This window comes from Parus major, chromosome 2 (genome assembly GCF_001522545.3).
Source record: "Parus major isolate Abel chromosome 2, Parus_major1.1, whole genome shotgun sequence".
NCBI lineage: Eukaryota > Metazoa > Chordata > Aves > Passeriformes > Paridae > Parus > Parus major.
The window spans coordinates 108,099,967-108,127,881 of record NC_031769.1 but is presented as its reverse complement, the minus strand read 5'-3'; the positions used below and the strand labels follow the sequence as shown (position 1 = coordinate 108,127,881).

Below are 27,915 nucleotides of genomic sequence, written 5' to 3'. Positions count from 1 at the left end.
GTGGCTATCTGTATTTCTCAGAAACTCAAATTTCTTGCAAAGCTCAAGATACACTCCTGGGAGAAGGCTGTTGCCAGACAGAGCTCTACAGATCTCCCATGGACAGGCTGTTGCCAGTGGGGGAGGTGTGATGTTAATCAAATTGATTTGCTGTTGCCCCCACTGTGTGACCCTGTGGGGACCTGGCCAGGGAAGCCAGTGTGGGGCAGAGTGCTGGGAAGGGCCAGCCTGGCTTCCTGGCAAGGGCCACTGGATGTGGGATGGTGACTTCCCCCTCAAGGGAGCAGGACAAAATCCAATCTTCAGTGTCTGTGTGAAACTGAGATTTGGTTTCCACCGGTTCCTCCAGCAAATCCTGCAAGGCAAGAACCACTTTTATTTATTGCTCCCAGCTGCAGCTTATGCAGGGATGAGCCCTCCACACGGACACAGCAGAGCTGGCACAGCAAGCTACTACCACTGGCTTTGTCCATGGAAAGGGCTACATTTCCAGGATTTTCCTCAGTCTTCCAGCTTCCAAGTCTGTTTTGTCTGATGCTTATGCCAGCTCTGCATCTTCCTGGCTGTCAGCTTCTCAGACCTTCCCAAGGGAGAGAGCTGCCTGAAGAGGCTTTGCAGCCCTGGGATTTGGGCAGCTGGAGGCCTTGCTTCTGAGAGACGTGGGCATTGCTGTAAGCTGATGGAAATCATTCAACAAGGACACATGTAGTGGCAATTGATCTTGCTGTGAGCTGGCAACCTGTGAGAAGCAGAGCAAATGGGTGGGCTGCTGAGTAGGAGGAATCTGCTTGGGAGACATGGCCTGTAGACAGACTATCATACAGTGGCCCACAGTAGGTATTCACTGTCTCAGTTTAAGTTAATTTCTTTTCCTTAGGGCTTTTTTTTCCCCTAAGAAAATTCATACTATGTTATCCCAGCAGCTTTTTTTCCCCCCCATTTCTCCCAGCTGCACCTGTTAAGGCTTAAGCATGATCATTTTTCTATTGGTCAAGGCAACCTTTTAATTTGCTTCTTCTCTTCTTACCTCCAGCTTACACTGACAAGTCTTTTCTAGTGATGAAAGCATGACAGTAGCTGCCAAAATGAAACCTGCCTCTTCTAAGGAGCAACAGAGACTTCTTCGACAGTTAATAAACAAATTTTATTAAACAACTTAATAACTACCAAATTCAATAAACTAATAGCTTTATTAACAAGTGAAACTGGAGTTGCAATGATACTTTTATGTCATTTATAATGCTCTGTTTTAAAGAAGCAAATATCATTTACATGAATGAAAGCTGCCTCCAAAGCCAAGTGTTTACAACACAATGAGAAGTATGGGGGAAAAAAAAGTAGAGATGAAGAGAGAGATGTGTCTCTGGGAAGTTTTGATCTGGCTTTTTGTAGCATAGACCTCATAGATCCAAATGGAGTTAAAATAAAAAATCAAGGGCAAGTGCACATACACAGAGCTCTAGCAGAACAAGGTAGCTGGTTCTAGTTACATATTAGTAATTGTGAAGTAGAAAGGCTATCATTAAGAAGTTAATCAAAATATTCCACCAAATTGTTTAGAGATAAGATTCAAATCTCATAAAGAGCACACAGGTCTTTTTTCCCATGGGTATTGCATTGGAAGAGTGACTATGTTTATGTATTGTAGGATTAAGCAGCGCAGCCTTGGGAAACAATGAGGTTCAGTTTTGTTCTTTTAAGTTCTTGACATTCCAGTTAAACTTCTTCGATGCCATTTTGTTTTCACCATAGGTGAAGTCAAAGGCATAGATCAAGCATGGAAATTTTCATCTCCAGTAGAAGTTTAGGAATTAATGAGCAAAAGAACTCCAATGTAAACCTGTCTGCAGCTTTTATGATACCAGTTAGAGTGCATCTGGTGTAAGTAGTAATCAGCCTGAGCTGTTGTGGTCATTGTTTTTCCCAGATATTTCTGTTGATGCTCAAAAAAGGGAGAAGACAAGGAAAGCAACCACATGAATCTGTATGCTGCAAAAAAATTCATAATCTTTTTGCATGAAACAAATCCTTAAATCTCAACTTTAGAATTGTCTTTTGTAATAGAGTATATGTCATTGGAAGAAGTTGGAAAATGACATCACCATATATTTCTTCACTATTTCAAAACACAGAGCAAAATACAGATGTTGTGCCATTACTGCATCAATACTACAAAAGCCTCTAAGCAGTAATTCTAGATTTGAAGAAAAGCACTGGCTGTTTCAGAAAAGGCAGTTTAATTTTTGGTTATCTTTTCCTTTTGAGAATTAACTATCTGTACTACCAGCCCCAAAGATAGCTTGAAAATGCACTCCAAGAAGAGAGGAGAATTAAGATCCTATTTATCAAAGTCAAAGGTAGTTCAGCTGACAGCATCTGTGTCTTTGCAAAAGACCCTGAGCTGTAATAGCAGTGGATAAGGAGAGCTGTGGGGAAAATAAAAAGGAAAAAAGGTACATCTCTGTTCTGAATTGTGCCTAAAGAAAATGAAAAGTCATGACCCCTGCCCTACACCCTGGGACCGTGTCTGCCTGGCATGGGTGGCACGAGACACCTGACACACTCAGCTGAAGCAGGAGGGCTGGTGTCTAGGATCAGTCCCTTTCTTGCATTTAGACAATGCTACGCCTGCCAGACTGACATTATGACTCAGTAATTTGTAACTTGTGCAAAAGCTAAACTGAGCAGAGCTGATCTGTGTGATGCAAACAGCAATGGCTTGGTTTGCCTGTATCAGGAATAGGAGGCTGCATACGCTGTTTAATATAGATTGTAGGTGGCATGACTAAAAAATTTTCTACAGGGCTGAGATTCTTGAAGAAAGACCAAGAAGTAGCTAGAATGATGACCCACGTTGTTTTGTTATTCCACACCTGAGCCACTGGCTTGAATATTGGAGTTAGTTTATTTTTACGCCCATGCTGTGACTCCTGATAGACTCAGCAGTGGGGAATGAGTCATGCACACAGTTCTGGATACAATGTGCACATACTCGGCTGGGTCCAGCTGTACAGCAAATCTGGAGCCCAGAAAAGGAGGAGCAGAGGAGAAAACATTCACTTAGATCAGGGTCTTTGCTAGAGATGCTCTTGAATGAGGAACAGGAGCAGTGCAGGCAACCCAAGGAGCCAATGTCCACAGCCCAAACCCTTGTGCTGCATACTGTGGGAACACAGTAATAGGGTTTTCACACTGGTCCTGGTGTGTAGAGAGTGGAATGTGCCTGAGCAGGCATGTGGGCAGAGTAAATCCTTGTTGAAAATCAACCTGAGTCACTACAGTGTGAGAAGGACAGGAAAAATAAATGGATTGGTGCAGATTTAACACTGGTGGTGTTTACTATCACATTAGTATCTCAGTGATTTTACAGAGAGATCTTTACAGTAAAGATTTTTAGTAAAACTTTCTGTGAATAAACTTGCTCCAGGAAAATAAAGTAAGCTCCCAGGCTGCTCTCTGTCCAGCTAACACAGTATGTGACCTGGGATAATACCATATTATCTGTAAATGTGTAAAATATACCTCTCCAAAATTAAGATCATCAAGTCACTTGTGCTAGAGCTTTATAAGAAAAATGTATTTGTTCAGGAACTTGAGCCAGTAAGCATAACTTTCATGACACACAATAAAGTGGAATCTTGACTCTCATTCTGCATTTCCTGAGTAATTTTTCTGCATTGTAAAATTGAAAAAAATACTCCTCTTGAGTATTTTTAAGTCAGTTAAGGACATTAAGAAACCTCTCTTTTGGCCCTACAGCCAAAACTCACTGACTGGGAGATTCAGTTTTAAATCACATTCTTCATTGATTCCTGTTTGAAAGGACTAAGCAGAAGCTTGAGACTTTCCCATGAAAGTTTAACATTTCAGGATATACCCTATGGCATTTGTATCTTCCTCAATGTACTGAAATTATATTGTGTATTATATTGTGTATACTACTCTGTGTATTAAGCTCTCTTCTGATGAAAGTACAGGTAAGTATCTCTTGTAATCTGGATTTCAAAAATGTAAATGATCTCTACAGTCACAAATCTGGTACCTCACATCTGAATTTATCAAATGCTCACACTTTAAAATATTAAGGGTTGTAGCCAGGGTTGAATTCATGAACAGTCTCATTTGTGTCTTCTTAACTCCATGTAAATCTATGTGCATATCTTAATTGAAGGCGCATTTGGAAGATTATTTGCATGAAAACTGCTGATGAAGATGTGTGGAAATAGGAAAGTTATTTTAAGACAGCTATAGTAGGGTATTTTCCTATCCAGGATGTTTGTTAGCTCTGACAAATCTTTGTTAATTTTGTCTGGCTGTTTTCATGAATCTTTGGATTCCAACAAAAGCTAATAAATCCAGCTATGAATGCTTTAAATACAACTACATTTCAGAGAATATGAATCAGAGAAGGACTATATATATAGCATTGATACAGAAGAATACACTTTTGTTGCTTTGTACTGTGCAGTAGCATTCAGAGGAAGACTTGCTCCCTCATCAAATTTCCACACATTTGGACTGCTCTTGCCCAGAGTTAGGGTAAATTGCATGACAAATGTTAAAATCATCAACACCCATCCCAGGCAATCAAAGTAGTTGCTGACCTTTAAATGTGAACACATTCACATACCAGTCTACCAACCATCTGGTGTGACCTGACATTTCCATTACTGGCACTCCTGTCTCTCACTGTCCCCCTCCAAAACACCACAAATGTGATGATTTCTGCCCATGGAGGCTGCCATCTCCCTCTGCGAAGTGTCCTTGGGGAGGGACGTTTTGCTTTCTCTGGCCCTTTTATTTCCATGCTTATGTTTTCCTCTAAATCCTACTGCATTGTAGCTCTGTTTGTCAGGGGTGTTAAGGGAGCCACTAAATCTCCCAGACTCAGGATCCAGCTCCCCAGCCAACATGGCCAGCCAGGAATGGTCCCAGTTGGTGTCTACATCCCAGTCCTAAGGGTGTGGCTGCTGCTCCTCTTCCAGGTCTGGATGGCAGCACGGCTGTGTCTGAGACACGATCACACACACAAACACATAGACACACACACACACACACACACACACACACACACACACAGGGCAGCAGCACAACCCCACTGTAATGCTTCCCAAACCCAGAGAAGGGCACACAGCCCTGTCCTCTTCCTCCCCTCCAGGAAATCAGAATACAGGTTCTCTGGTGAAAAAATGTGCCCTCATTTTCACCAGAGAACATGGACAATCCCCTTAAATGTTAGCATGGCCTCTAAACCTGTTAAATATCCAAGCTGGGGAGTCCTGGCAGTGGTACACACCATTGCTTGCCAGATAGGACAGTGTGCTCTTCGAGTCCTCCAGATGTGCAAATGTTTCCTCCAGCCCTCCAGCTAGTCCAGCTTGAAGTTTGCTAGTGAATTATGCGCACACACAGGATTAAATTCACTGAAGAAATATTAACACACACAGATCTCTCCAGCTGCCAGCACTTAGACCTTTTACACACCAACACACAACCTGATCCCTCCAACTGCTGCTGGCCTTTCAAGACACACATGACACATATACCAGTCCTTCCTGTGGCTGGTCTTTAGATCTACAAGCCCTGTGGCACACAGTCCCTCCAGTTCCTGGCACACAGTCCCTCCATGTGCTAGTACCTAGATCCATAAGCCCTAAGACCTGTGTTCTCCCCTGGCCATTGGCACACAGCTCTCTTTTGCAGGTGGGCCTCTCCAGTTTCTGACCCCATTTTCCCCCACTTTTCTTTGGATCTTTTGGTCCTTCTCCTAAACACCCTATAGTCATTTTTACATAAATCAAAAAGCCTTTTCTCATAGCCCATATCTCAAGCACCTTCAACTTTTCCACAACACTCATGTTAATCATATTTACCCCTTCCTATCAGTTAATAATTATTCAGGCTGACATTCTTGAGGGTTCTGCCTGAGTAGTTCCTCTAATGGACCATCAATCAGTGGCTGAAGCATTCTGGATCCTCATTATTATCTCTGCTGTGACTTCCTCATTAATGTGTGTCTGTGAGGTTCATTTATTACTTTCCTCATTACTTGTTATTTTTTTTATAGTGAGTAGATCACAACCAAATAACATAATGAACCAGACATTCCCACACTCCACAAACTCTCACACTACTGACTGACAGCTGCAGCAGGACTGAGAACTGCTGGGTACCCTGTGAATACAGGGTCCAGTTCCCCTTTAATATTGACAACTGTACAATGATAATATAGCAAACTTAGACTTTTCTGTGTTGACTGAAATTCAGGATGCCATTTTCATGTTTTCTTCATGTTTATGTAGATTTGAAGGGCAAGGCAGACACGTCACACAATGTATTTCCATTTTTCTCCATTGCATGACCATACACAGCACTGTCAGACACTCCACTGACTTTAGCACACTATTTTATCAGATGATGAATTATTTTCCAGACTTCACAAACTTTTATCATGATAGTTGAGATAAAAGGAACAGAAAGAATGATGACGTCGTTGTGGTTTTGCAGTGATGTTCATCTTGTGTCTTTGATGCTTGTTTGCATTATCTTCAGAAGGATGTTTTAGTCTAAGTGGGGGGAAAAAAAACCAAACCCACATCTTAAAAGTGTATATGGAAAGGAAGTATGTGTATAATGTAAGAGCATTACTTGCAAAGAAACCAAAACTATTTATTGGAAGGTCATAAAGTAGCAGTGTCAAGTATCTGACACTGCACAGAGGTACTGCAACTCAGTGGAGTATCACACACATAGTATTAGTACAAAATTAAAAATGGAACTCTGTTTTCTGGAAGGACATTCCTCTTCAGTTTGTTTACAAAATTTCTCCTGTGGCCTGTGAGTCCCTTTAAACTATGTCACGCTTGCTATTTCTAAGACAAGCCTCTACTTAAAGTAAGAGTCCCTGTGCCTCAGACTGAATTAAATTTCCTGTGAAAACATGCCCAAATGCTGCTTCTATTCAGTGCACAGCATTTCTGATCCTGTCATCTAGACAGTTTTAACCTGCTGTCTTCTTAACCTTTCCTTATGTCGATATTTCCACGGCTACTTCATGCCTTGCATAAAAAATGGCCTTTGAATGGGAAAATTATTTTTTAGATTTGCTTTTTGTTTTGACATCCTGGGATGCATTTTTTAGCACCATACCCAGGTATTTTAAGGGGAGATCTCTAGTAGAATAGGCAGTAAAAGATGAAATACAAGTTTACTAAGCAGAAAATATGGGTTTAATTACAAATTGAAAATGAACCCCTTTGTTCGCATTATCCAACTCAATATGGGCTGTCATTGGGGCAGAGTGGAGGGGGGTGGAAGAGGAGAAGAGATTTTGAATTAAGTGGGAGTTTGGTGTTTGATAAATTAGTGTCACTTAAAGAAGCTATTTAATTCTTAACCTTTAGGCTTCAAAGAGGTGACATCTTCCCATTTACTTCTTACTTAATTTGATTGTTTGCTTTTTAGTGAATATAGATATGTGTACATGTGTCTGCACATTTGTTGAAAGAGGCAAAATACTTACTTCTTCTAGGGTCAGGTTCTCCTTAGTCTCCTTTCCTTGTTTGTATTTCTTTTTAAGACACACTGCAGTTGTGATGGTGACAATAAGCATTACAACAAACACACTTATGGTTGAAGAAACGGCTATTACAGTATTTTCTCGAGTTGAGCCTTTCCTTTCACACTTTTCTCCCATGTACCACCAGTTGTCACCTGCTGGACATCTGGAAAGCAAAAGAAGAAACATCTGATATCACCTAAAAGATTAATGGTGTGAAAAGGTCTGCTTCAGAAAAATGGCATCTCTGATGCATTTTCTATATCCTAAAGCATAATGAAATTTATCTTAAAATTGACTTTTATTTTAAAGTTGTCTTGAGTGGCCTGAGCAGCCCACTGTCCTTATAGACCTAAATGTGCTTCTTTCAGCTTCCTGATGTTTCATAGGTTGTGCCTGCAGGGAGAGCCTTTGCCAGAAATCCTAAATGCCTTCCTGACCCCCTTGACCTCTTAATGCTTGTTTGCAGCTGATCTATGGAGCTTCTCTTTTTTTGTAATTTTGAAGATTTAAAGAACTTGTAAGATCAAACCATCACCCAACAAGCAGGTAAGAAAATAAATTTAAAGCCCAGCGGTCATCCAGTTTTAGGACTGAAAACAACCTCCAGGCTTCAATTCTGTCCCTCACCCAGCACCACAGTCAGCACACCCACCCCCATCTTTCTAACCTTAGATATTCCTTATGTATTGACTTTCTAGCTCCTGTCTAAGCCACTTATTCAGGACTACCTCACCCCTGAAAACAAGTCTGTTTGCAGTGCGCTGCAAAGATACTGCCTGCTGGGGGGACTCCAGGTGATCCAGCTTGAACAGATGTATCACATTCCCATCATTTCCCTACAAAATTCAGGGTGGAAACTGACTGCTGGTAACACATTTCCGTAGGCCAGAAAGTAGGTCGCAAAGGCACTAAAAGCTTCAAAGAGTCCAGAGATGTCAGAAAATAAATATTCTCTTTCCATAATTTTGAAATGAGGCATAACATTCGGCATTATTTTTTATTTTTGTCTTCTTGGAACCACCTCTTGACATTTATTCATATTTGTGACCTGTTTCTGATGAGTTGCACATGAATTTTCTTTTAAAAGGTTTCTAAATGGGGATATATAACACTTAATGAGTCATCCTGACTTCTGTGGCTCTTGGCCTTTACGTTTTCCTCACAGCACTCACCCAGTCTACCTGCCCTGGCACAGCATCTAAGGTTACTATCTTCAGCCTCAGAGCTTATTTGAGAGCTGGAACAATGCTAATCAGGCAGGTAGGTTGCCTAAATGGATCCACAGAGAATTAAATAAAAGTTGATATTAATCTTGCAGGGCAAACAATCTTCCCCGGCTTTCACTGCTGGTTTCAAAGGCAAGAGCCTACATTTTGGTAATTCACGGTCATAATTTTCACTGTACAATATTTCTGAATCAAATTTTAAAATAATGTCTACAGTGCTTCCTACGTGATAAGTACTGAAAATCTTCTCTAATGATATAAATGCTCTTTTCTTTCAATTACATTTATTCAACTCTCCTACGTTTTGCTATAGGGAATTCTAAGGACTTGAAGTAATACATTACTGAAAATAATAAACACATTGAAAATATAATTAACAGGAAAGTCAAGGAGAGTACTTCAAAATGATCAAATGCTGAGGTTAGGAGCTTTGTTGCCCAAATTTGCCATAAGTTCAGTTTCACAGGAGCAGTTGCAAATAGTTGCTTTAATCGGCTACAGTCTGTCTTTCGTTTCATTAGCAGCAAAGATTTATTTTGTTAGAAACTTCCATTACTCATCCTAAGACTGCATTTGAGGGAGAATGAAGGCAGTTACCTGCACACCGGTGCTCTGTTTACCATAAGACAGACACCATCGTTTTCACAGGGGTTGTCTGGGCAGAAAGCCGGAACCTCAGGATCTTCGGGCTGGGTGGTGCTGCCTGTTGTGGCACTGGTGGATGCAGCAGTGGTGCTCTCAGCACCAGTGGAGGGCTTGTTGGTGGTAGCAGGGCTAGGGCCAGGTTTGGTGGTGCTGGAACTTGTAGTCGTAACAAAAGGGGGTGGAATGCTCGGCTCAGTTGACAGGAGATGTGAAATATCTGTCCGGTGAACCCACAGGAAATAAGGTCTTTGTTTCACGTTATTTTTCTTCTTATTCTAATGATAATTTCTAATACTAAAGAGCAGTAAGCCTGTCCAAAAATACAGTGGATAAATAGTCTTTTTTGCCTTTCAGGAGCATGATGTACTTTGGAAATGTCCTCTAGAATTTTTTCAGAAACAGATAGTTTTATTCAAATTAACCTATTCAAAATAATTTGCACGGGATTAGCATTGCTTTATACACCTTCACATGAGATAAATAAATTATACTGCGTATGTACCTGTTCACAAACTTATTCAAACATATGATTTGATGTTAGATGCAGGCATAATTCAAATACTGCTCAAGTGCAAAGTACATCATGTGTACTTAAAACTACAGCACTAGCAACTTAGTATCTGACACTGTTTACTGCATTGTAAAGAATATCAGCTATGTTTACATACCTTCCAATGTTAAAAGAATATAAACACTATCTTCTTTAATAAAGTTGCGGCTTCTAAGTCTCTCATGAGTTAAAAATGCGCTCGTTCCAACCCCTGGACCTCTCATGTATTTAGTTCCATTGGGAAAAGTTGCTTCAGACCCCACTTTGTCTGGCCTATCCCAAGTATAATTTAGTGAGGGTTCTGGGGAAGAAAAAAAGAAAAATATAAAAAGAATGTGAGTGTGAGACTGCTCTGGATTTGTCTCTCAGCAGAAACCTCAACTGCCTGAGATTCCCCACTGATGAGAGGCACAAGACAATGGAGATCTTCAATGATTTGGTTTAGCCTGAGGTACTGAGAAATGAATCTGTGGGAGAGAAGGTTATTGGAGAATTAGTTGAAAACCACTTGTATTTTCTTTTTAGTTCTTTAAAGTGAGGTGTTCAAGAAGATAAGTAGCACATAAATCATCTATAACCTGTGCTGATGCAGTGTTTCTCAAAAGAGAGCATGTCCTACAGGAGATGTGGGGCACAAGATATTTGAACAACTTAAATGATCACAGACCACTGATGCCTGCTCCATCAAACCCTGTTCTAAAGCTCAAAGCTGATCTGATTGTCCATGAAAGAATCTGACAGAGGGAGAAAACTCTCTGGCCAGACAAAGAGTGTGTGTTAGAAGGCTTCCTTTGGGAATCCTGGACTATTTGCAATATATTAATAAACAAGGGAGAGGAACAGAGGACAGACTGCATGTCAGCAGGGTCAGAGAAGGAAAAGGGCTCTGCACTGTGGCTGTAACAACAGAAAGCACAAGGAAAATGTGCTTTTTCAAACATCTGTGGAGGACATGGTATGGGGTGTCTTTCATTTACAGAGAGAACATTAAGTCTTTCTAGATTAGCCACTTTGTTTTCATGTAGACCCAGTGTCATAGAAAATGGAATGTAAAGCTTACTTTTTAAAAATAATAATATTAATTGGATGGTTTTGTGCCTTCCTTCCTTTCTAGTCTGAAAGTCCAGAAAACTAATTCAGTGGCAGAGATGATTTCTCTTGACAAAAAGAAGAAAGCTTTTTATGGCTTAAATCCAAACTTTATCCAATGCTGAATATGGGTATTTTCTTTAATATCTCTCTCTATAGAGATTCCTACAATTTCTCAGTTACTTTTTACCTCAACTGCCACCTTTCCAAATTATTGTGGACAATAGCCCTTACCTTCTCACACCTTGAACAAGTACAGATTACATAACATGAATCAGTACTTTGTCCATCTGGAGGCCTGTGCTGACACCACTGTACCTTTGACAAGAAGGGCAGGGATTTCTTTCTGCACGTTTGTCTAGTATAAACCAACTGTATTGTTAATTCAGTATTTTTTTTCATGACTTTTGGAAACTTCCATTCTCATTAAAACGGAAATAAATGTATCCTCACAGAGCATATGAAAGAAACTTTAGGAACAGATCATCCACCTGTTTCTTATGCAAATGCAACTTTGGAATCTAGAGTCCCAGCTTAACTTGCTTGTAGGTTTAATTTTTTTCTTGTCCACGGGTCAATACTATTGTTGCTGCAAACATATGAAACATTCCAGAAGCTAAAAAATATGCATTAATTTATACAAAGAGGAGATGTGATCCCTTGTCTTCTGGTTGTGTTTTACATGTTTGATTTTAACTAACCTGATAATCTCAGGGGGTCTGTTGTTACACTTCTTTGGTTTGACATCCGTTGACGAATATCAGGATGCTGGTCAAGCAGGACCATGGTACCTTGTTGCCATGGACAGGGCCATTTCAAATGATCATCATTCGCTCCAGAAATCAAGGACAAGTATATTCCTAAATTAAATGGGTTATCAGTGGTACCATTTACATACAAGCTGACCTGAAAAGCATATCCTTTACTAGAGTAAAAGGGTGGACTGTATATTAACCCATCTCTCCCTGCTGAACTCGTGTTGAGGAGATGTGCAAAATTTCTGATATGCCAGACATGGTGGGGACACTGAGTTTCTGACAAGTTGATGTCATCAATAGAGAGGCCTCCATTTGATAAGCCACTTCCTTTCATGCCTTGGAACACAACCCGGAATTTACTCGTGACATTCAAAGAAACATGATGGAGCTGCCAGTAGGTCTCAGGTGAACCTGAAAAACAAGGGCAGACATTTCTGAGTCAGCAGTACAGTCGAACACTGCACAGGTCCGTGGACCCTATACCAACACTGTGTAAGAATTTTTCAGTTCCACTGGCACTGATGTGATGGAATATTTCTTCTGTAGATGTTACTTTTTCAGTTCAATATCATATCTGCTCTATACAATTTTAACAGAATTAATATGCCTAAGAGCGCTTATTGATGGGTTTTAAAACTGCTTTTTCTTTTACATTTTTAAATAACATTTAATTAAATTAATCCAGATGTTGTGATTATTAAAATCACAAAAATAGTTTCACCTGTATTGTTAAAAAGAAAAAATTCAGAACAAGTTATATTCAAATAACTGAACAACAACATGCCTCAACATTAAAATGCTCTAGAGGACTCTGGGAACCTAGAACTACAAGACCAGTTCATTCATTTGCTTTCATATTTTTAAATGGCTTGTTGGAAGCTTGCCTATGCAGAAGCACTATTCACCCATCACATGATTAATGGTACAAATGTCAAATTAAAGCCAGTCAATTGCAAAACCTACTTCATGCCATAGAACCTCTCTGAAAGTTTGATGCTGCATCCAAATTATAGTGCAGGCACTAGCAAATTCCACTTGACTTCCAGAGGAGTGTACACAAAAGCAAAGACCTCTGCACAGGGGCCTTGTGAGGTCAATGAAAGTAGAATACCCTTTTTTAAAAGCATGTGCACCAAAACAGTTTCTTTTGAGACCTGGTTTTAGTTCATCTGCACAGAAGACCAGCTGCATTTATTGAACAAGCAGTGCCAACCCCAGGACTCACAGGACTTTTACATCACTCTCCTAACAATCCTAAACACAACACAGTGGATCTCAAATATAAGCCTTAATTTCTTGACATTTTCCATTACTGCTATAAATAGAAGGGAAAAAATTAACGCAGAAACAAGAAGAAAAGCACCCTACCGTTTCCCATGAAATCGACTTCTGAATAAGCTAAAAGATTTTTACATGTAATATGTGCAGTTCAAAAATCCCCAGCTGCCACAGAGCAGTGGGAAGGGTTCAGGGATTGTCCCTAAGTTTCTTGAACATCGTAGTTCAGTGCAAACCCATGAGCAGCTCAGCCAGGGTGTCAGACCATGGATGGACGGGGCTGTAGTGTCACTGTTACTTACTCATTGACTGCATTGGTGAGGGTAACTTCTCACTTGAGAGAAGTGAAACAGCTTGGGGGGAAATGATCTTGAGCCATTCCTAAAAGTTTTGCCACAGTTTGTCAAAATAGGGTGCCTCTCTGGACACACTTATGAGATCAGAGACTTCAAAGGAAATTATAGACTTGAGAAAGCAGAAATGGGAGATGAAGCCTCATAGACACAAAAGAGTGATTGTGAGGAAGACTGAAGTCTGGCAAAATTAATCTTGGCATCAAAGTAGGGTTTGAAAGAGTTTGGAGGGCCCAGACTGATGTGAAGTCTACACCTGCCTTAGCAACTCTTACGTTAAGGATGTCTGTTAGCTCAGGGGGCACACAGGGTAAAGCCCCTGAGGTGAAGAAGAGTGGAAAAAAGAAAACAGGCACTGGCAGCAGCTGAGCCTAAAGGGACAAAAAGAGACAGAAATTATACCTATTTAGTAAAAGAACTTGCTCAGATCGTTCTGAACTTTGTGTAGCTGAAATGGACACCATATAATAGTTAAATATTTGAGAAAGTAATTTAATCATAAGGTGACTAGCAATTCTAGCTTAAGCAGCTCTTGTCCATTAGCTGACCTCAACTGATCATTTAGCAGGCCACAGGCTCCTAAAACCACAAGAATTTAAACTTCTTCAAACTACAACTCAAATCGTGATATGCTGCTCATATATTTAATTAAGTTATTTAAATTTTATTTATCTTTTTTTAACTTAGGTATTCCAGGGTACTTTCTTATTAATTGTAATTTACTCTAGTATTCCAACTTCATCAGCTGCTATTGATACCAGCAATTCTAGAACAGTTAAAATGATTGCTCATGGAATTTTAGCTAGTTTGGCGAGAAAACGATCTTGATAATACAAGAGTTTGAAATTTTTGGTAATTTATTATATAATAGGAAAACAGCTGACTGAGGATCCATCAGGTATAATATCAGCAGCAACGAATCAATTACATACATAGAGAAGAAGCAAAAGAACAGCACTAGGAAATGAGTGACTTTGCCACAATTATTTCCTCCAGTACTTTGAAAAATACTGAGTATAGATTAAAACAAAATGTAAATTTATTCCATACCTTTTATCTCTTCGATGAATCTCAGAGTGCCATTTGGATTGTCTGATGTGTACTCTCTGACCCAGACATTCAGCTGGTCATTCTCATTACCACTGTTATAAAAATAGAATTGTAAGCACTGAAAACCTCTTTTGGGATACAGAATTCGGCTCTCCAGGAAAGCTGTGCTTCCTTGTCTTCCATCACTGGTGTCAAAATGCATGAAGTAGCCAGAATCTGCCAAAAGTCAATAAGAAATGAGCAGTAGAAGGGAGAGAAAATGCAATTTTCCTGGCGTATTGGATTTCTTAATGCTGTATTGTAATAACTCCAGAAGATATAGTCAGGTCAGGGTTAGGTAGATCCTGTATAAATCTCTGACTGAGGACTGTCATCTGTTCACATTTTCCAAAGGTAGAACTATTCTCTTTGCAGCTTTTGTCTTCCATTATCTCTAGCAAATTGTACTCAAAACCATGGGATTTTACTCTTTACCCAGTGCTAGTAACTCACAGTTGACTCTCTGGAGGTCTGGTTTAAGCTCCTGAACTCTTGGACCATTCTGAGAGGTTGAGATACATCTAGCTAGATTGTCAATTAGATTTTCACCTCAGCCCTGATAATATAAATTTCAAAATCCTACTCCTGTCCAAGGGCTTACTGAGCAATTATCAGAAAGGCAGCAATCTATTTGGTGTGCCTGTATCACAGGTTCAATGCTTTATATAGCATGTGACACTAAGACTAAAAAACAGATCAAAAGAGATAAGGACATTTGATCCCCTGAAATAAGCAGAAAATCAACATATCACATGATGTCCCTAGGTATGTAGATTTATGCTACTTAGTTAAAAAATAAACTGTAATTTGTCAAAAAATAAACAGATAACAAGGCCAAGCTTGAAGGAAACTCATGTCTCTGCAGAAAACACTTCCCAGAAAGATAAGAGTTTTTTTCTCATACCTCTGCATTCTCCCATATTAGTGTGATCAGTATTTGGCCCAGCAGGAACCTGAGACAAACGCTGCCAGTCACTGTTATCATCTGAACTTTGAATCATGCCACATATATTTTCAAGTTCAAAATCACACGTGTCCATGAAACTTAGGGAGGAGGCTACAATATTAAAAAATAAAATGTGAATCGCTATTGCATAACACATTTTAATTCTGAAGGTCCAAAGCCATGAGCAGAGAAAGACTAAATGCAAACACCAAGTAATCAGCAGTTACTGATTCAAATATGATCAGCATTCATATACACAATGTTCAGGAACTCAAAACACTTGGTGATTAACATTGACATTAATAAAATGTCATCAGGAACACTCAGGGCCTTCAGCAAGCACAGAAGGGCATCTGCTAATTATCATATCACATCTTTTATTTATGAAAGGAACACTAATACCAACCCAACCCACACACCTTCATATTACAGTCAAAAGGTCCTGAGACTTCCCATTCTTTGTTTTGCTTTCTTTGGGCCTGTCCACACATGGCTACAGATTTTGATACAAGCTCATTTATGTATATCACCTAGAGTGCTTATTTTGAAATATATAAAAGCAAAAGCTATTTGACTGGAATAAACAAATTTTTATTTTCTAATAAAATATATTGATTTGAATTGAAAACCCAAACTGCCACCCCCCAAAAACCAAAACAACAAACAAACAGAAACAAAACAAACAAATGAAAACAACAACCCCACCATTTGGCAAAGGTAGACTGTGCAGTAAAATATGAAAGGGAGAACACCATATGAAATATTTTATCTGTCTAAAGCAAATTCTGGATAGATGAGAGATACCACAGACCAGGGTTATTCCTGCTCTTATTTTTGTTTCTCATCCTACCATATCTGATCTCATGTGTAATAACAGCCATTACTTGAAAACAACTAAGTTAATGAAATGCTTTTTAAACTACGTATAAAATATTGTGGCTCAAACATTTAAAGGTTTCCTTGTATAACAAAAAGACCTTGAGTATCACAAAACTCAACCTCAATAACATGCCAAATGTTTCATTTAAGCTGTAGCTCTGGGAAGCACTTAAGTATGAGCTGCTGCCAAATCATTTCTACTGCTGAGATATTTTGCTCTGTCCTTACAGAAAGCTAAAAACCCTCTAGAGTCTGCAAGGTAGTCAGAAGTGTTGTATGACTGATATTTTTTAAGATAAAGTTCAGTACAATGTTGTAAAAACTACGAAAAGGCCTTCACAGCAAATGTTAAGTTGACTGCTGGAGAAAGAAGGCAAGCAAAAATAGAGAATTATTAAATGAAAGAACTCTTTGAAATCAAAATACAAAACAAAGCATGAAATTGATTTGGCCAAACAGGAAGGATGTAACTTAATGACCTTAATTAGAAAGTGCTGGCTGGCATGGAGTGTTGACCTGAATGACAGGAAGACAGAAAAGCAAGACTCAGTAGATTACAATGTATTTCTGAGCTTTATTCCTGAAACAGGTGAAGGGGCAGTAAGTGAGGCAGACTCTGAATTCCATCTGCACCAAAAGCCAGATACTTGATTGGTATGTAGTGAAAGACTGGGCTCGGAAGAAAGTACAGGGGGGATGAGTGCCAAGTCCTAACTTCCAGAGGCTGAGGGAAAGCTCATGGCCAGTTCTGTCTAGCAGTATGCTCCAAGGGCAAAGCAGACTAAAATCTACTGTTAGCATGTGGCCTGAAAGACAGCAATAAATTACAGACTGGAGCAGCACTAAACTATCAGTCAGAATTTCTTATGCTGTAGGTTGTTTTCTTCAATTTAGGAACCAAGATTTATATTTTCAATGCAATTTCCTGTCCCCATGGGCCTCTAGCAGAAACTTAGCTTAAACATTTCCTTAAATCATGTTCAGCAAATTAAGTAAAAGTAATCTTTTGTGTGGGTGAGGGCTGGGACCATCCTGCCTTCACAGGTGGGTGATCTGACAATATTTATGTCTCTACAAATATCATCCACACTATGCACATCACATGAAACCAAGAGATGGACTGGGGAGCTGGGCAGGCCCTGATAGCACTGAAGGGGGTGGAAGTTTTGTCACTGATTTCAGCAGTACTGGGGCTTTTTTTCATTTGGGAAATGTGCCTATGGGTTAAGAATAAAGTTAAAATGTCACAAAGTATTTCTGTAATGCACGAGAATGATGGAAAATAGATAAGGTTAATGGAGAGGAAGAAGGACCCCATCCCCTGTTAAAGACATCCTTAGCTGTAAGTATTTTTATAATGCCTAATTGACTGTGCAGCGAGTCCTAGAAGCTAAGGCTGCATGTGTGTTTTCAATTTAGACCTAGATGAATAGAAATATTTTCATCAGAATTTTACACTCAAAAAACTGCACCATTTTAATAAACCAGTTTCATAATTGCTTAAGGAAACTGTATAATGAGGCTTAAAATATAATTGTTAACCAGTACTCACTACTTGGGGTATTGTAAAAGTTTTTTTTCTGAGTGCCAGGGCACATTGTATGCAGCAACAATTACAGAATTATATTCCAATTTGATAATAGCATTATTTAGACTTCTTTCTCACTTTCATTCAGCTTTGTAAAATAAATCCCACCTGAGCAAAATAACTCTTTTGACCACTTTTGTAAAAGACCAGGTTTGAAGCTAAACACAGAAATTTAGAAAGCTTGCATTTTATTCAGAACAGGGCATCTGTACCCTATATGCATGAATAGCCACTCTGTCTCACAGATTCCATGAAAGTGGAGTAGGTATGACAGCCACAGCAAAGACACTCATTTTTGTGCAGTGTCTGAGCAACAGCTGTGGAATAATACAGGGGAAAAAACAAAAGCCTTTGTGCAGAAGCACACATTTTAAACAGCCACCCAAGGGATGATCAAAAATCAGCTGCTGGGAGGAGCTGGTTTTTAACTAAAGGTCAGATAAAATTGCACAGAAACCTCAGCTACTCAGCAGTGTTTCTGCAGGAGGGCTGTTATTGCTAGCTGTACCATTATTTCTGGTGTTTTTAACACAACTCACTTCTCTAAATATGTTAGTATCTCTTTCACTTGTGTCTGGATAGGTCCAGCATGTATGTATCACCCTCATTTCTTTCAAATTATTCTTTCAAATAATATAAAATAAATGGAGAAACTTACTGCAATTGTACAGCCGGTTCAGTTTCTGGAGGTCATATTCGCTGAAATCCATTCTCTGTCCTATGACATCTGTGAAGTCTGGTATGTTGGTGATGATGGTGGGCTCGGTTCCATTCCTGAACGCAGTCTTGCTATAGTGCATCACAGAGTTGTAGTCATAGGGAACATTCAGGAAGTCTGATCTTTTATCATCATACTTATTGAAATTATGTTCTTTACCTAAATGGCAAAATTGAAAGGAAAGATTGTCTGTTGCTCAAGGGAATTAAATCTTGTAAAAATTTACAGTGACAGAGAATCTATCAGATCTCAAAATATATTTTTATATATTTATTTACTTTTACTTACTCCATAAAACAATTTTATTTCTAGTCTAGGGCTATTTATTTTTCTCTTTCAGACGCTGATAACTTCTGTGGGATGAAGCAAAGTTTTTGCTACCAGAAAACTTTTTTCCTGTGGAACTCTTTCTAAAATTTGATGGGCTTGTAAGAGTGGAGAGAGTGTTTCAGTACTCAAATTACTGAAATTTGCAACTGTTTCTAATCTGTATTCACTGATCGTCAATTCCTAGTCCTTTTAGGCAACAAAAAACAATTAAGAGTTGTCTAGAATTCTCATTATAGATGTTTTCTGGCATATGAGCAAAAAACCAATTGCTTATTACCCAATGGGGAGTCAAGATTTAAATCAGTCAAAATAAAGTAACTATATTCTGGTCAGTGTAAAAAAAATTGCAGCAGTTTCAAATGTCTCACAATAGTGCAGCTTGTCACTAAAGAGTCAGCAAAAATATAATGGAAATCAAATAACAGAGTCTAAGTAATTTTCTGTAATGTATAATTGCATACGCACCTGACTATTGATCACTGCTAAATAAGAATGCATTAGATTTAATCATTATCCAGCTTTTCAGTCATCTGTGTGTACCTATGTTAGGAAAACATCAAGTCTGTGTATATAACTTTGTTTTTGAACAGCCTGAAAGTCACAGAGGACGACAGCAAGCTAAAGAGGCAGAGACAGAGCAAAGTCCTGAAGAATTCTGCGCCATCTCTCAGGCTTGTGCCAAATATAAAAAATTAAAATTTAAAATTCACAAGCTGCATTGCTGAAGTAACTGCTGGTTTGACATAGACCCTGAAAGGTCTCTCCTGCCTGCCCACCCTCTGCACACTCTGCTCTCTCAGCTCTGCTGCCCGCACCAAGTGTAGCAGACAGGCAGAAAGGAAGGACCAGTGTTTTCACTGGAGATTTTCTACTGGATTTGGTCACACTGGATTTTTCAGACGGGGGTGGAGGGAGTAGGAAGGGCTAGCTATTTTTATTTCACTATGAGCTTCTAGAGTAAGTGTGCGTTTAGAGTATTCATTTAAACAAACTAGATTATCCTCTTCTGCTGCTCTGTGGTACAACACGTAGCATAGCAGGATTCAGATTTCTAATTAGAGCTTCAGAACAGTCATGGCAAAAGGAATTACAACAGAAACAACAAATGAGAATTTCTGATTCAAATAGATGTCCCTTTATATCTAATTCATTAATATACTGTCTTTGAAAAGTAAGTCCAGGTGAGAGAATAGTGTGACGACCAAAAGATGGCTGGAAGGGATGTTCCACAGCTAAACTGCTAACACCAGAGATTGAAAGGAAAAGCAGAGGAGTGACTGACCAGACTGAATCCTGTCCCAGACGATGGTCACATAGTCATCCCGGTCAGACCGTGACTGCTCATGCCAGAATCCCAGGGCATGCAGGAATTCATGCTGGATTGTCCCAATCCTGTCACAGTTGGCTCCGATGGAGAGTTGCTGCAAGCCCATTTGCATGTTTCCCACTGAGGACCAGCAGCTGGCATTGACATAAAATGAGAGAGGGCTCTGTGAGATACACACCATCCCCATGCCATGCAAACCTCAAAACCAGTCTATTCAATATTTATTTTTTTTTTTTAACCTGGGCATTGAAGTCACATTTTGTTACAGAGAGCACTTTTCCATTGATCTGCTCCTTATCATACCCCTTCCTCTCACACTTAGTTCTTTTCCAATGAACAAGTTCCTCATCTCTGGCTCTATTTGAAGAAAAACGTTGAGCTGTTTGTGACAAAAGAAAAATGATGATGATTTCTTTGGTACTCTGGAACATCACAGGTTGTGGACACCTAATTTAGAGCAGTTAAATTACTGCAAATTAACAATTTTCATCTAGACGACAATAGGTGACTGTGAGCACACTTTGAGCCTGTCCCTATCATAAGGAGAAGTGGGTTCATGAACATTTTCTCCTCTGCCTGCTTTTGTCTGTACTGTTTTGGCCTTGTACTTTGCATGGGGCTGTGGCTGCCAGGAAAGGTGTGCATGGTGTGTTTACCTTCAAACAGATTGGTGGATTTGACAGTACTTTTCACAAGCTCTTTTCTTCCTGGCTCTCTACGAGCTGCTGTGCTAGAGCACTTGCTGCTCTCACACACTCCCAAGTAAGAGCAAAACTGCAGCTGTGCTGCAAATTTTTATTATGGGGTGAAAGAATTTAGTGAGTTATCTTCACGGGCCAATAAAATGGCACCCCATGTCCACAAACTAGCAGGCATGGAGAGCTACATTTAAATTGATATTTTATGCAGCAAATAAATCAATACTTACCCAATGAAGTACATAAAATTAATGGGGCACAAAATATGCCGTAGGATTTGCAGTCCTACCACCCCAGAAAATTAAAAATACAAGCACACCATATGCTTTCAAACTCCATAACTTATTAGTGCAACATATTCTCCAGTATTTCATTTTCCGCAGAGCAACGCAGGCTTTGCCTATTGATTACTCATTAAAATCACAACATGAGACCTGGTAAGGAGCACGTGTAGTATCCATAATATCAAGGTCTTTCCTTGAAAAAAGGCCTCATGTTGATTCTTGTGTTGTGCAGAAGTCCATCACAGGCCTGGGTCCACCTCCTACCAAAGCCACCTCTGGTTTCACAGCTGCCGCGCAGTGCACAGCAGGCTACAGCAGGCACACCCAAGACACCTGGCAAAAGGTAACATCCAAATAGCAGTAGATGCAGCTGCCCCTTGCCTTTGGTCTGCCAAATGCCTACAACACTATCATTCTACAGCCATAGAGGGAGTAAATACATGTTCTGTACCACCTTGCACTGAGAATAAAGCTTAGGTGAGTGAGACATGGTGCTCCAGAGCAATGAGCACATAGAACCCTGTGTCAGCAGTGTCTTCTGGAGGGGAGAAAGCAAAGTCACAGCTTTCCCCAGGTGTGTGAGAGCTGTACTGCCTATGACTCAACGATTCCTATTGCTATCAGAGGCTGAAGGAACAGGGAAGTACTTGCTCTGACTAATCCCACCATCCCCTTTTGGGGCTGTAAATAGACACTCCGTCAGTTGCAGTGTTGCTGCTTATTTTGGGCACATTTTTATACTAATGCCCTGCTACTAATTTTCTTCCCATAGTATCACAGATCACCAATATCAGCTCACAGACACTTTGACTTACCAGCACCAAGCTGGTAGCCAGGGATTTGTGTCAATCCACTCCTGCACAGATTTCCTTTGCCGTGGCCAACAGTGGCAAAGAGCTGAAGTGGCCTCCCAGGAGTGGTCCATGAAAACCCGATTTTCCATGTGGAAATACTAGATATGATATTCATCCTCCCTGGTCTGTGAATCATTTGATTCTACCACACCATGCTAGTTTTGCTGCTGAATGAATCCTGCTCCTCTTGTGAAGAGTAAGGTGAAATGGCAGATCCTTTGCAGGTATCCAGACTCCTCTGTGAACTTTTCAGTCACATCTTGCCACATCTGATTATCCTGCATTTCTGTAATTCAGTTATACCCCTCATGTGTTTTGCTCAGCACACAGATGGGACATAATATAATACTGGTAGTAGCCAAGGTGAATGATACAGGGATGAAGAATGTATAGAGGGAGAGGGCTCTTTGTTCAGGGTCTTGTTGTCCTCTACATACACCAGAGACGACAAATGCATTTTTACACAGGCCAGTCAATACAACAAAAGACAGCTGGCTTCCTTTCTGGCTGACTTCATTTGAATTCAAAAGGGTAATCCAGATGAGGAGTTTATGGCCTACTTCAAATCTTTTTGACACAAAAGTTCCTCCACATTCCTCTGTTTTATTGATGCAAGCCAAGATCAGAAAGGTAAAGATGTGATTTATCAACCTTTGCTTGGTGTGGTAAAATTTATATTGCCAGGAACTCTGTGTGCCTGTCTGCACTGTACCCTCTGGACTGAAGTCTTTAGTCAGCTAATAGAAGAGTCCTAAAAAACTCCAAAACATTAAGAACAACAGAGCAAAAATGGGTTGTTTTACCCAGCTTGCACCTTGTTCCATTACACCAGAAGTAAGGAATGGGTTGAAATGAAAGCAGTTCATTCAGGGTCAGTCCTGATTTCTTTGTACAACCCAAGATGACTCATTGAAACTGGATGGACCTTTTCAGGAGACTGCACCACTTAGCTCCAATCTTTTTAAAAGTTGTGCTGTGGATGTGTCAGCTAAGGTGATGGAAACACTTCAGGGCAAGCCACACACCAGGCAGTGAGGGCAAGATATGTTATCCATCTGGAAGGATTCATCTTCTTCATCACCATGACTCATCTATTTTTTAATAGACATATAAATGAAGCATTGCACAGAGGCCTCCTGCTTGCCACAGGCTAAATATTATGGTTCTTTTTCAGGTACAATTATTAGCAAATTCAATGCATACTTTAGGGGATGAAGGATTACAAAATGAGGTTTCCATTTCGGTCAGAAAGCTGGAGTCATTAGCACAGGAAAATGCATTACTCCCCGAATCTCTAATTATACATCTTTTAGAGATGAATTTCAGTGTCATGTGTACAGCATGAACAGCAGCAAACACGAAGAACACCAAAGACACCAAAGAAAATTTGAAACAATTATCTGCTACAAATATCTCAGAACAAGCCAAAGGGAAAGAGAAACATTTTTATTATCAGAAAATCTTTTCCCATTTATGACTGCATTCTCATATCAGGAAATGAATTTCTGAAAGCAAATTTCCTCACCAGGCTATCAAGCTCTCCCTGTTCTCCTTTCCTGTAAGAAAAATGGTTCAGCATAGAGTGAAGAATATATTTGTTCTTGTTGCACTGTTTTGACAGAGAATGTCTTAGAAGAAAAGAAGTTGGGGCAATTTTGACTTCTTTATTGGAGTCTTATTTTGCAAAATTTAAGATGAAATAGTATGCTATTCATCAAAAGAGGTAAATAAAGTAAAACATCAGCAAAATATCTCAGTGCTGTACAGAGTTTAAAAATATAGCTCTTTTATCTGAATGCTTATGTGACGTTCAAGTGCAATTCCATTGTTACATTCAAACAAATTCATAGCCCCACAGTGAGAACTATCATATTTCTCCTTGGTTTTTCTTTTCCCCTAGAAGCCAAGGTATACTAGGAATGACCAGCTGAAAGTGATACTCCATATATCCAAAGATCAGTCAAGAACATAATTGCTTTGTTTCTGATATTTTTTACCAGGTCCAGTAAAATGCTCTTAAAGGACTTGATTTCTTCTTATATTTAAGAATAAATAACAGTAGAAATTGTTCATTGCTACTAAGGTAATACCTCTTTTGGAAACTATGACAGTTTATAAAGGACTAGGAAAATGGAGACAACAAAAATGTAAAATGATGATCATTATATGACTTTTAGAGTGAATACTGGCCATGAGAATAGTCTGAAAGTAAACATAATGAAAGCTATTTTGAATTGCTTCTCTTACCCACTTCCTTTGAACACAGATATGTAATTCTTTTCCCCTTCCCAAGGTTTGAAGTCAATACAGGTTTTCAGTCGATACTGTTCAAATGCCTTGAGGATGACTCCCTTAGCATTCATTTCTGCAAAGCAAACAGTGTTCTTGTCAATACTGAATTGAAAGATTTCTGCTATTGTCCATATGGAGCAAATCCCAAGGGTGGGTCTTGCTCCAGCAATCTTTGATCAAAATAAACAGAATTTTTGTTGGATTAAGACCCAAGAGGGGACACAAATTAATAAAATTAATTAATATAAAACATAAATTAGGGTCTTGCAACACTGTATCTTGCTCTTGTTTTGCTCCTATGTATTTTTGAGTTGGTAGTTATGTATCAAATATGACATGATGAGTATTTAGAAGGGTAGTGGGGGGCGGGGTTAATTTTGTAGATTCTTTCATGTATTTTTTGAGATTTATCTAAATAAGTATTAAATAGATAGGAAATGAAGACTTCATGTTTTACCTAGTACGGAATGCAGGCTACAGATCCCTCACTGAATTTCTCCAGGACTTGAATTTTTCAGATTGTATCTGTGTTATCTCCTCTTAGCAACTTGCATAGTTTCAACACAAAGACTTAAAGGATGGAGTCAAATTAGGATGTGTCTCTGACTCACATTAGGGGACTCGGCAATGTGTCAATGCAAACTGTCAGAATGCCATTTTGCCTTCACTCCTTTAAATGATGTAAATGGCCAGGTAAGCTTCCTGTCCTTAAAAATATCTTCAGTGCCTTCTTTTCACTTCTGCTTTGTAGAGTTTCACATCTCAGACACAAGTTTTCAAAACCAAAACAATCTGCTGGGCCCTAGCAGGATAATAATCCAAGGAAAGAGGTGAGCCAGCACTAAGATTATAAATCCCGTCTGTGCATGCTCAGCCCCATTCCTGCCGTGGGAAATGGCCTGCTATAGATTAAAAGAGGAAAGGACACCACAGGAGCTTTATCAACCTGTGTTTAACAGTTCAATCAACACAACATACAGATATTGTGAAGGGCAAGTACTGTACCCAGGCTGTCCTCAAGGACGTAAGGGATAACATGGGGCCACCGATAGTTGTCACCAATGATAGAGTTTCGTTCCTGCATCCAAGAAAGAAAACAAGTATGCAGTCCTTAGTAAAAAGGGATTTAGCATCAGGGACTACAATAGCGCTAAAGCAAACCACAATTCCAAGTAAGACCAAAAGGAAAACAGTGAGCTCAAAAGCCTTGAAAGATTATTCAGAGATCTGAGGTTTGGGTTTGAAATCCCTTCATGCTCTTCTACCAGTGTCTCCAACTTTTGCTGCATTTTCTCCATAGAAATTACCCAAGCTTTTGATGCATGTGCACGGGAGCTTCTGCTCCTATGGGAAGCCTTAAGATTTAAATCCTGAAAACTGTACAGAGATTAATAGTTTTGTAATTTTCCATAGTCCAAAGGTTTGTTTCTGTGTCTTTAGCAAGTGCTGTCCTTGCTTCCAGTGACATATTCAGTGTATCTCCCAAAAGGGAGAGTAAAACACTTTTTTCAGACTACTTTCAGAGTGCAAGACACATTGGGGGTTTCCTACTAAATATTTTTGAGATGTAAATGTAATTTTTTTTTTTCATTGATCAGATAAGGATTCTGGCCAGATGCCTTAAATGTGGTATTAGAGATCTAAATTTTTCATTTGTTTTAGTCAATCTATTTACAGGATGAAGGTTTTCCAGTGTTTTTTTCCAGTAAATTTACCTGTCTCAGAATAAATATTGTACAGATAAATTAAGGATTCTTTTTTATACAAACCTGCCTGGATGATAATCAGTGCTGCCTAATCTCTTAAAAGTGACAATGTAAAAAAGGAAAGAAGAAGCTAGTAATATTGATCTAATCACTGAAGAGATCTCATGTTGGATAATGTTTCTGCAAATGCTGCTGACTCCTTCACTGTCTATGACATTTTGTAGAATTCCATCCCCAATCATCTTCAGTTTATTGTTACATAAACAGTATTTATTGTTTGTAAGAGCAGGATGCATCTATTATTTCCATGCCAGTGATACTTTATATTTAAGTCGATGACATATTTTTGGCTTTGTATTTTACATTTGAACTCACCCCAGGAAGTTTGATGTCTCCCTCAAAAAGGTCTAGTCCTAAAGCTAAAGGGAAGAGGAGATTAACAGTCGGTTATTGCATTGATCTGCGACTACTATAATGAAAATTATAAAAAAAAATTTGAGACTAAATTTTGAAAAACCTTGATTTATGTCGAAGATGTCCTGATCAATTCCTCCATCTATGTCTATTTCTGAAAAGTAAAAAGACAAGTGAGGTACGACATTAGCCCTTGCTGTTATCTTTATGAAGTGTGAACATTAATGCAATAACAATAACAGTAATTATAAATCTGTGTCTGTCCTAGCGATGTTTATGAGCAGCTGGTTTTGTTGACTGCCTCCCATGCATACAAATAGATCTCTAAACAGAACTCACCAGTTGTCTCTGGAGCAGGCTGGGGAGGGGAAAGAAAAAAAGATATTATTAGAAAGGCACATAATGAAATGCAGCTCGCGTTACTTTCTCAACAGTATTAGAGATGTGATTCAAGCTCAACTGACAGCACTTAGCGCATGGCTTTGTATTGGATTGACTGCATCCACTGCCTCCTCATTTGACTGGAAATCTGTATTTCCAGCTTTGGAAAGTATTTGCAGCTGTGTGCCCTCCCCACCTCACGGTGTCCAACAAGTAATTCAGCCAGTACTGCTTCTGTGGAGGTTTCACAGCTGCTTTTCTCTAACAACTCAGGTAGTGCTAAATTGTCCTTCACAAAGGGGAAAAAAAGGAGCCTATTATTTCTATGAAATCAAGTATTGTTACTGGTCAGCAGCTGTGTAGAACCTCTGGAAGCTATGCTGAACTTCTCATCACAAATCTGAAGACTGGGGGAGAGAATGAGTGGTCTGGTGTTACACTGAGAGGCTTTGATGGACTGGGTACACAGCCCCATTTCAGTGCCCTGGACTCCATTTACCTGAGTAATAACTACTCAAACACTCCCTCTGCAACATGGAGAATCCACAGACCATAATGAGATACAGAGACATATGATGAGATATACATAGAACAATTTCCTTGCCATAACATGCCTGAAGAATCTAATCTTAATTCTTTTATTTGACTGGACACTTCATTTTTGGACTTCCTTGGACATACTTGACATAACACTACATAACTATTTCTCACACAGTGAGTAAAATCATGAACAGCCTTTCTAAGCAATCTCTCCTGAGTGTCTTGTATTTGTATGTTTGAATAGAAGTTCACAAATGAAGATAAAAAACATCTTTATATTCTAAAATAAATGTAACAGCAATTCTGGAAAAAAGTGACCGATTTTTACTTTTTACCAAAAACTTTTCATTTCCACCCTGTGTTTCTTCCTCCATATAAATAATTTATTTTCTGTACATGTAGCTTTACA

General features: G+C 39.3%; 1 protein-coding gene across 1 annotated transcript; it reads right to left on the bottom strand.

Annotated features, from left to right (window-relative positions):
* Positions 1-1,126: 1,126 nt before the first annotated feature.
* On the bottom strand, positions 1,127-27,520 carry MEP1B (meprin A subunit beta). The gene is made up of 15 exons (XM_033519407.1): positions 27,466-27,520; positions 26,925-27,011; positions 26,689-26,739; positions 26,547-26,590; positions 25,471-25,543; positions 24,421-24,538; positions 20,293-20,471; positions 18,621-18,839; positions 15,454-15,606; positions 14,511-14,726; positions 11,773-12,240; positions 10,101-10,283; positions 9,385-9,649; positions 7,523-7,724; positions 1,127-6,566 (listed from the first exon to the last, which is right to left on the bottom strand). Exons 1-15 carry the CDS (start codon positions 27,518-27,520, stop codon positions 6,549-6,551), a joined length of 2,331 nt encoding a protein of 776 aa, XP_033375298.1. The 3' UTR covers positions 1,127-6,548.
* Positions 27,521-27,915: the final 395 nt, after the last annotated feature.

What these genes read in the sequence shown, in the direction of transcription:
- MEP1B (XM_033519407.1), bottom strand. Translation starts at nt 27,520, where the DNA reads ATGGTCTGTGGATTCTCCATGTTGCAGAGGGAGTGTTTGAGTAGTTAT. An exon ending in ATTCATCGAAGAGATAAAAG is followed by an intron (nt 12,241 to 14,510) that starts GTATGGAATAAA and finishes CTTGTTTTTCAG; the next exon opens with GTTCACCTGAGACCTACTGG. An exon ending in TATTCTTTTAACATTGGAAG is followed by an intron (nt 9,650 to 10,100) that starts GTATGTAAACAT and finishes TTCACCGGACAG; the next exon opens with ATATTTCACATCTCCTGTCA.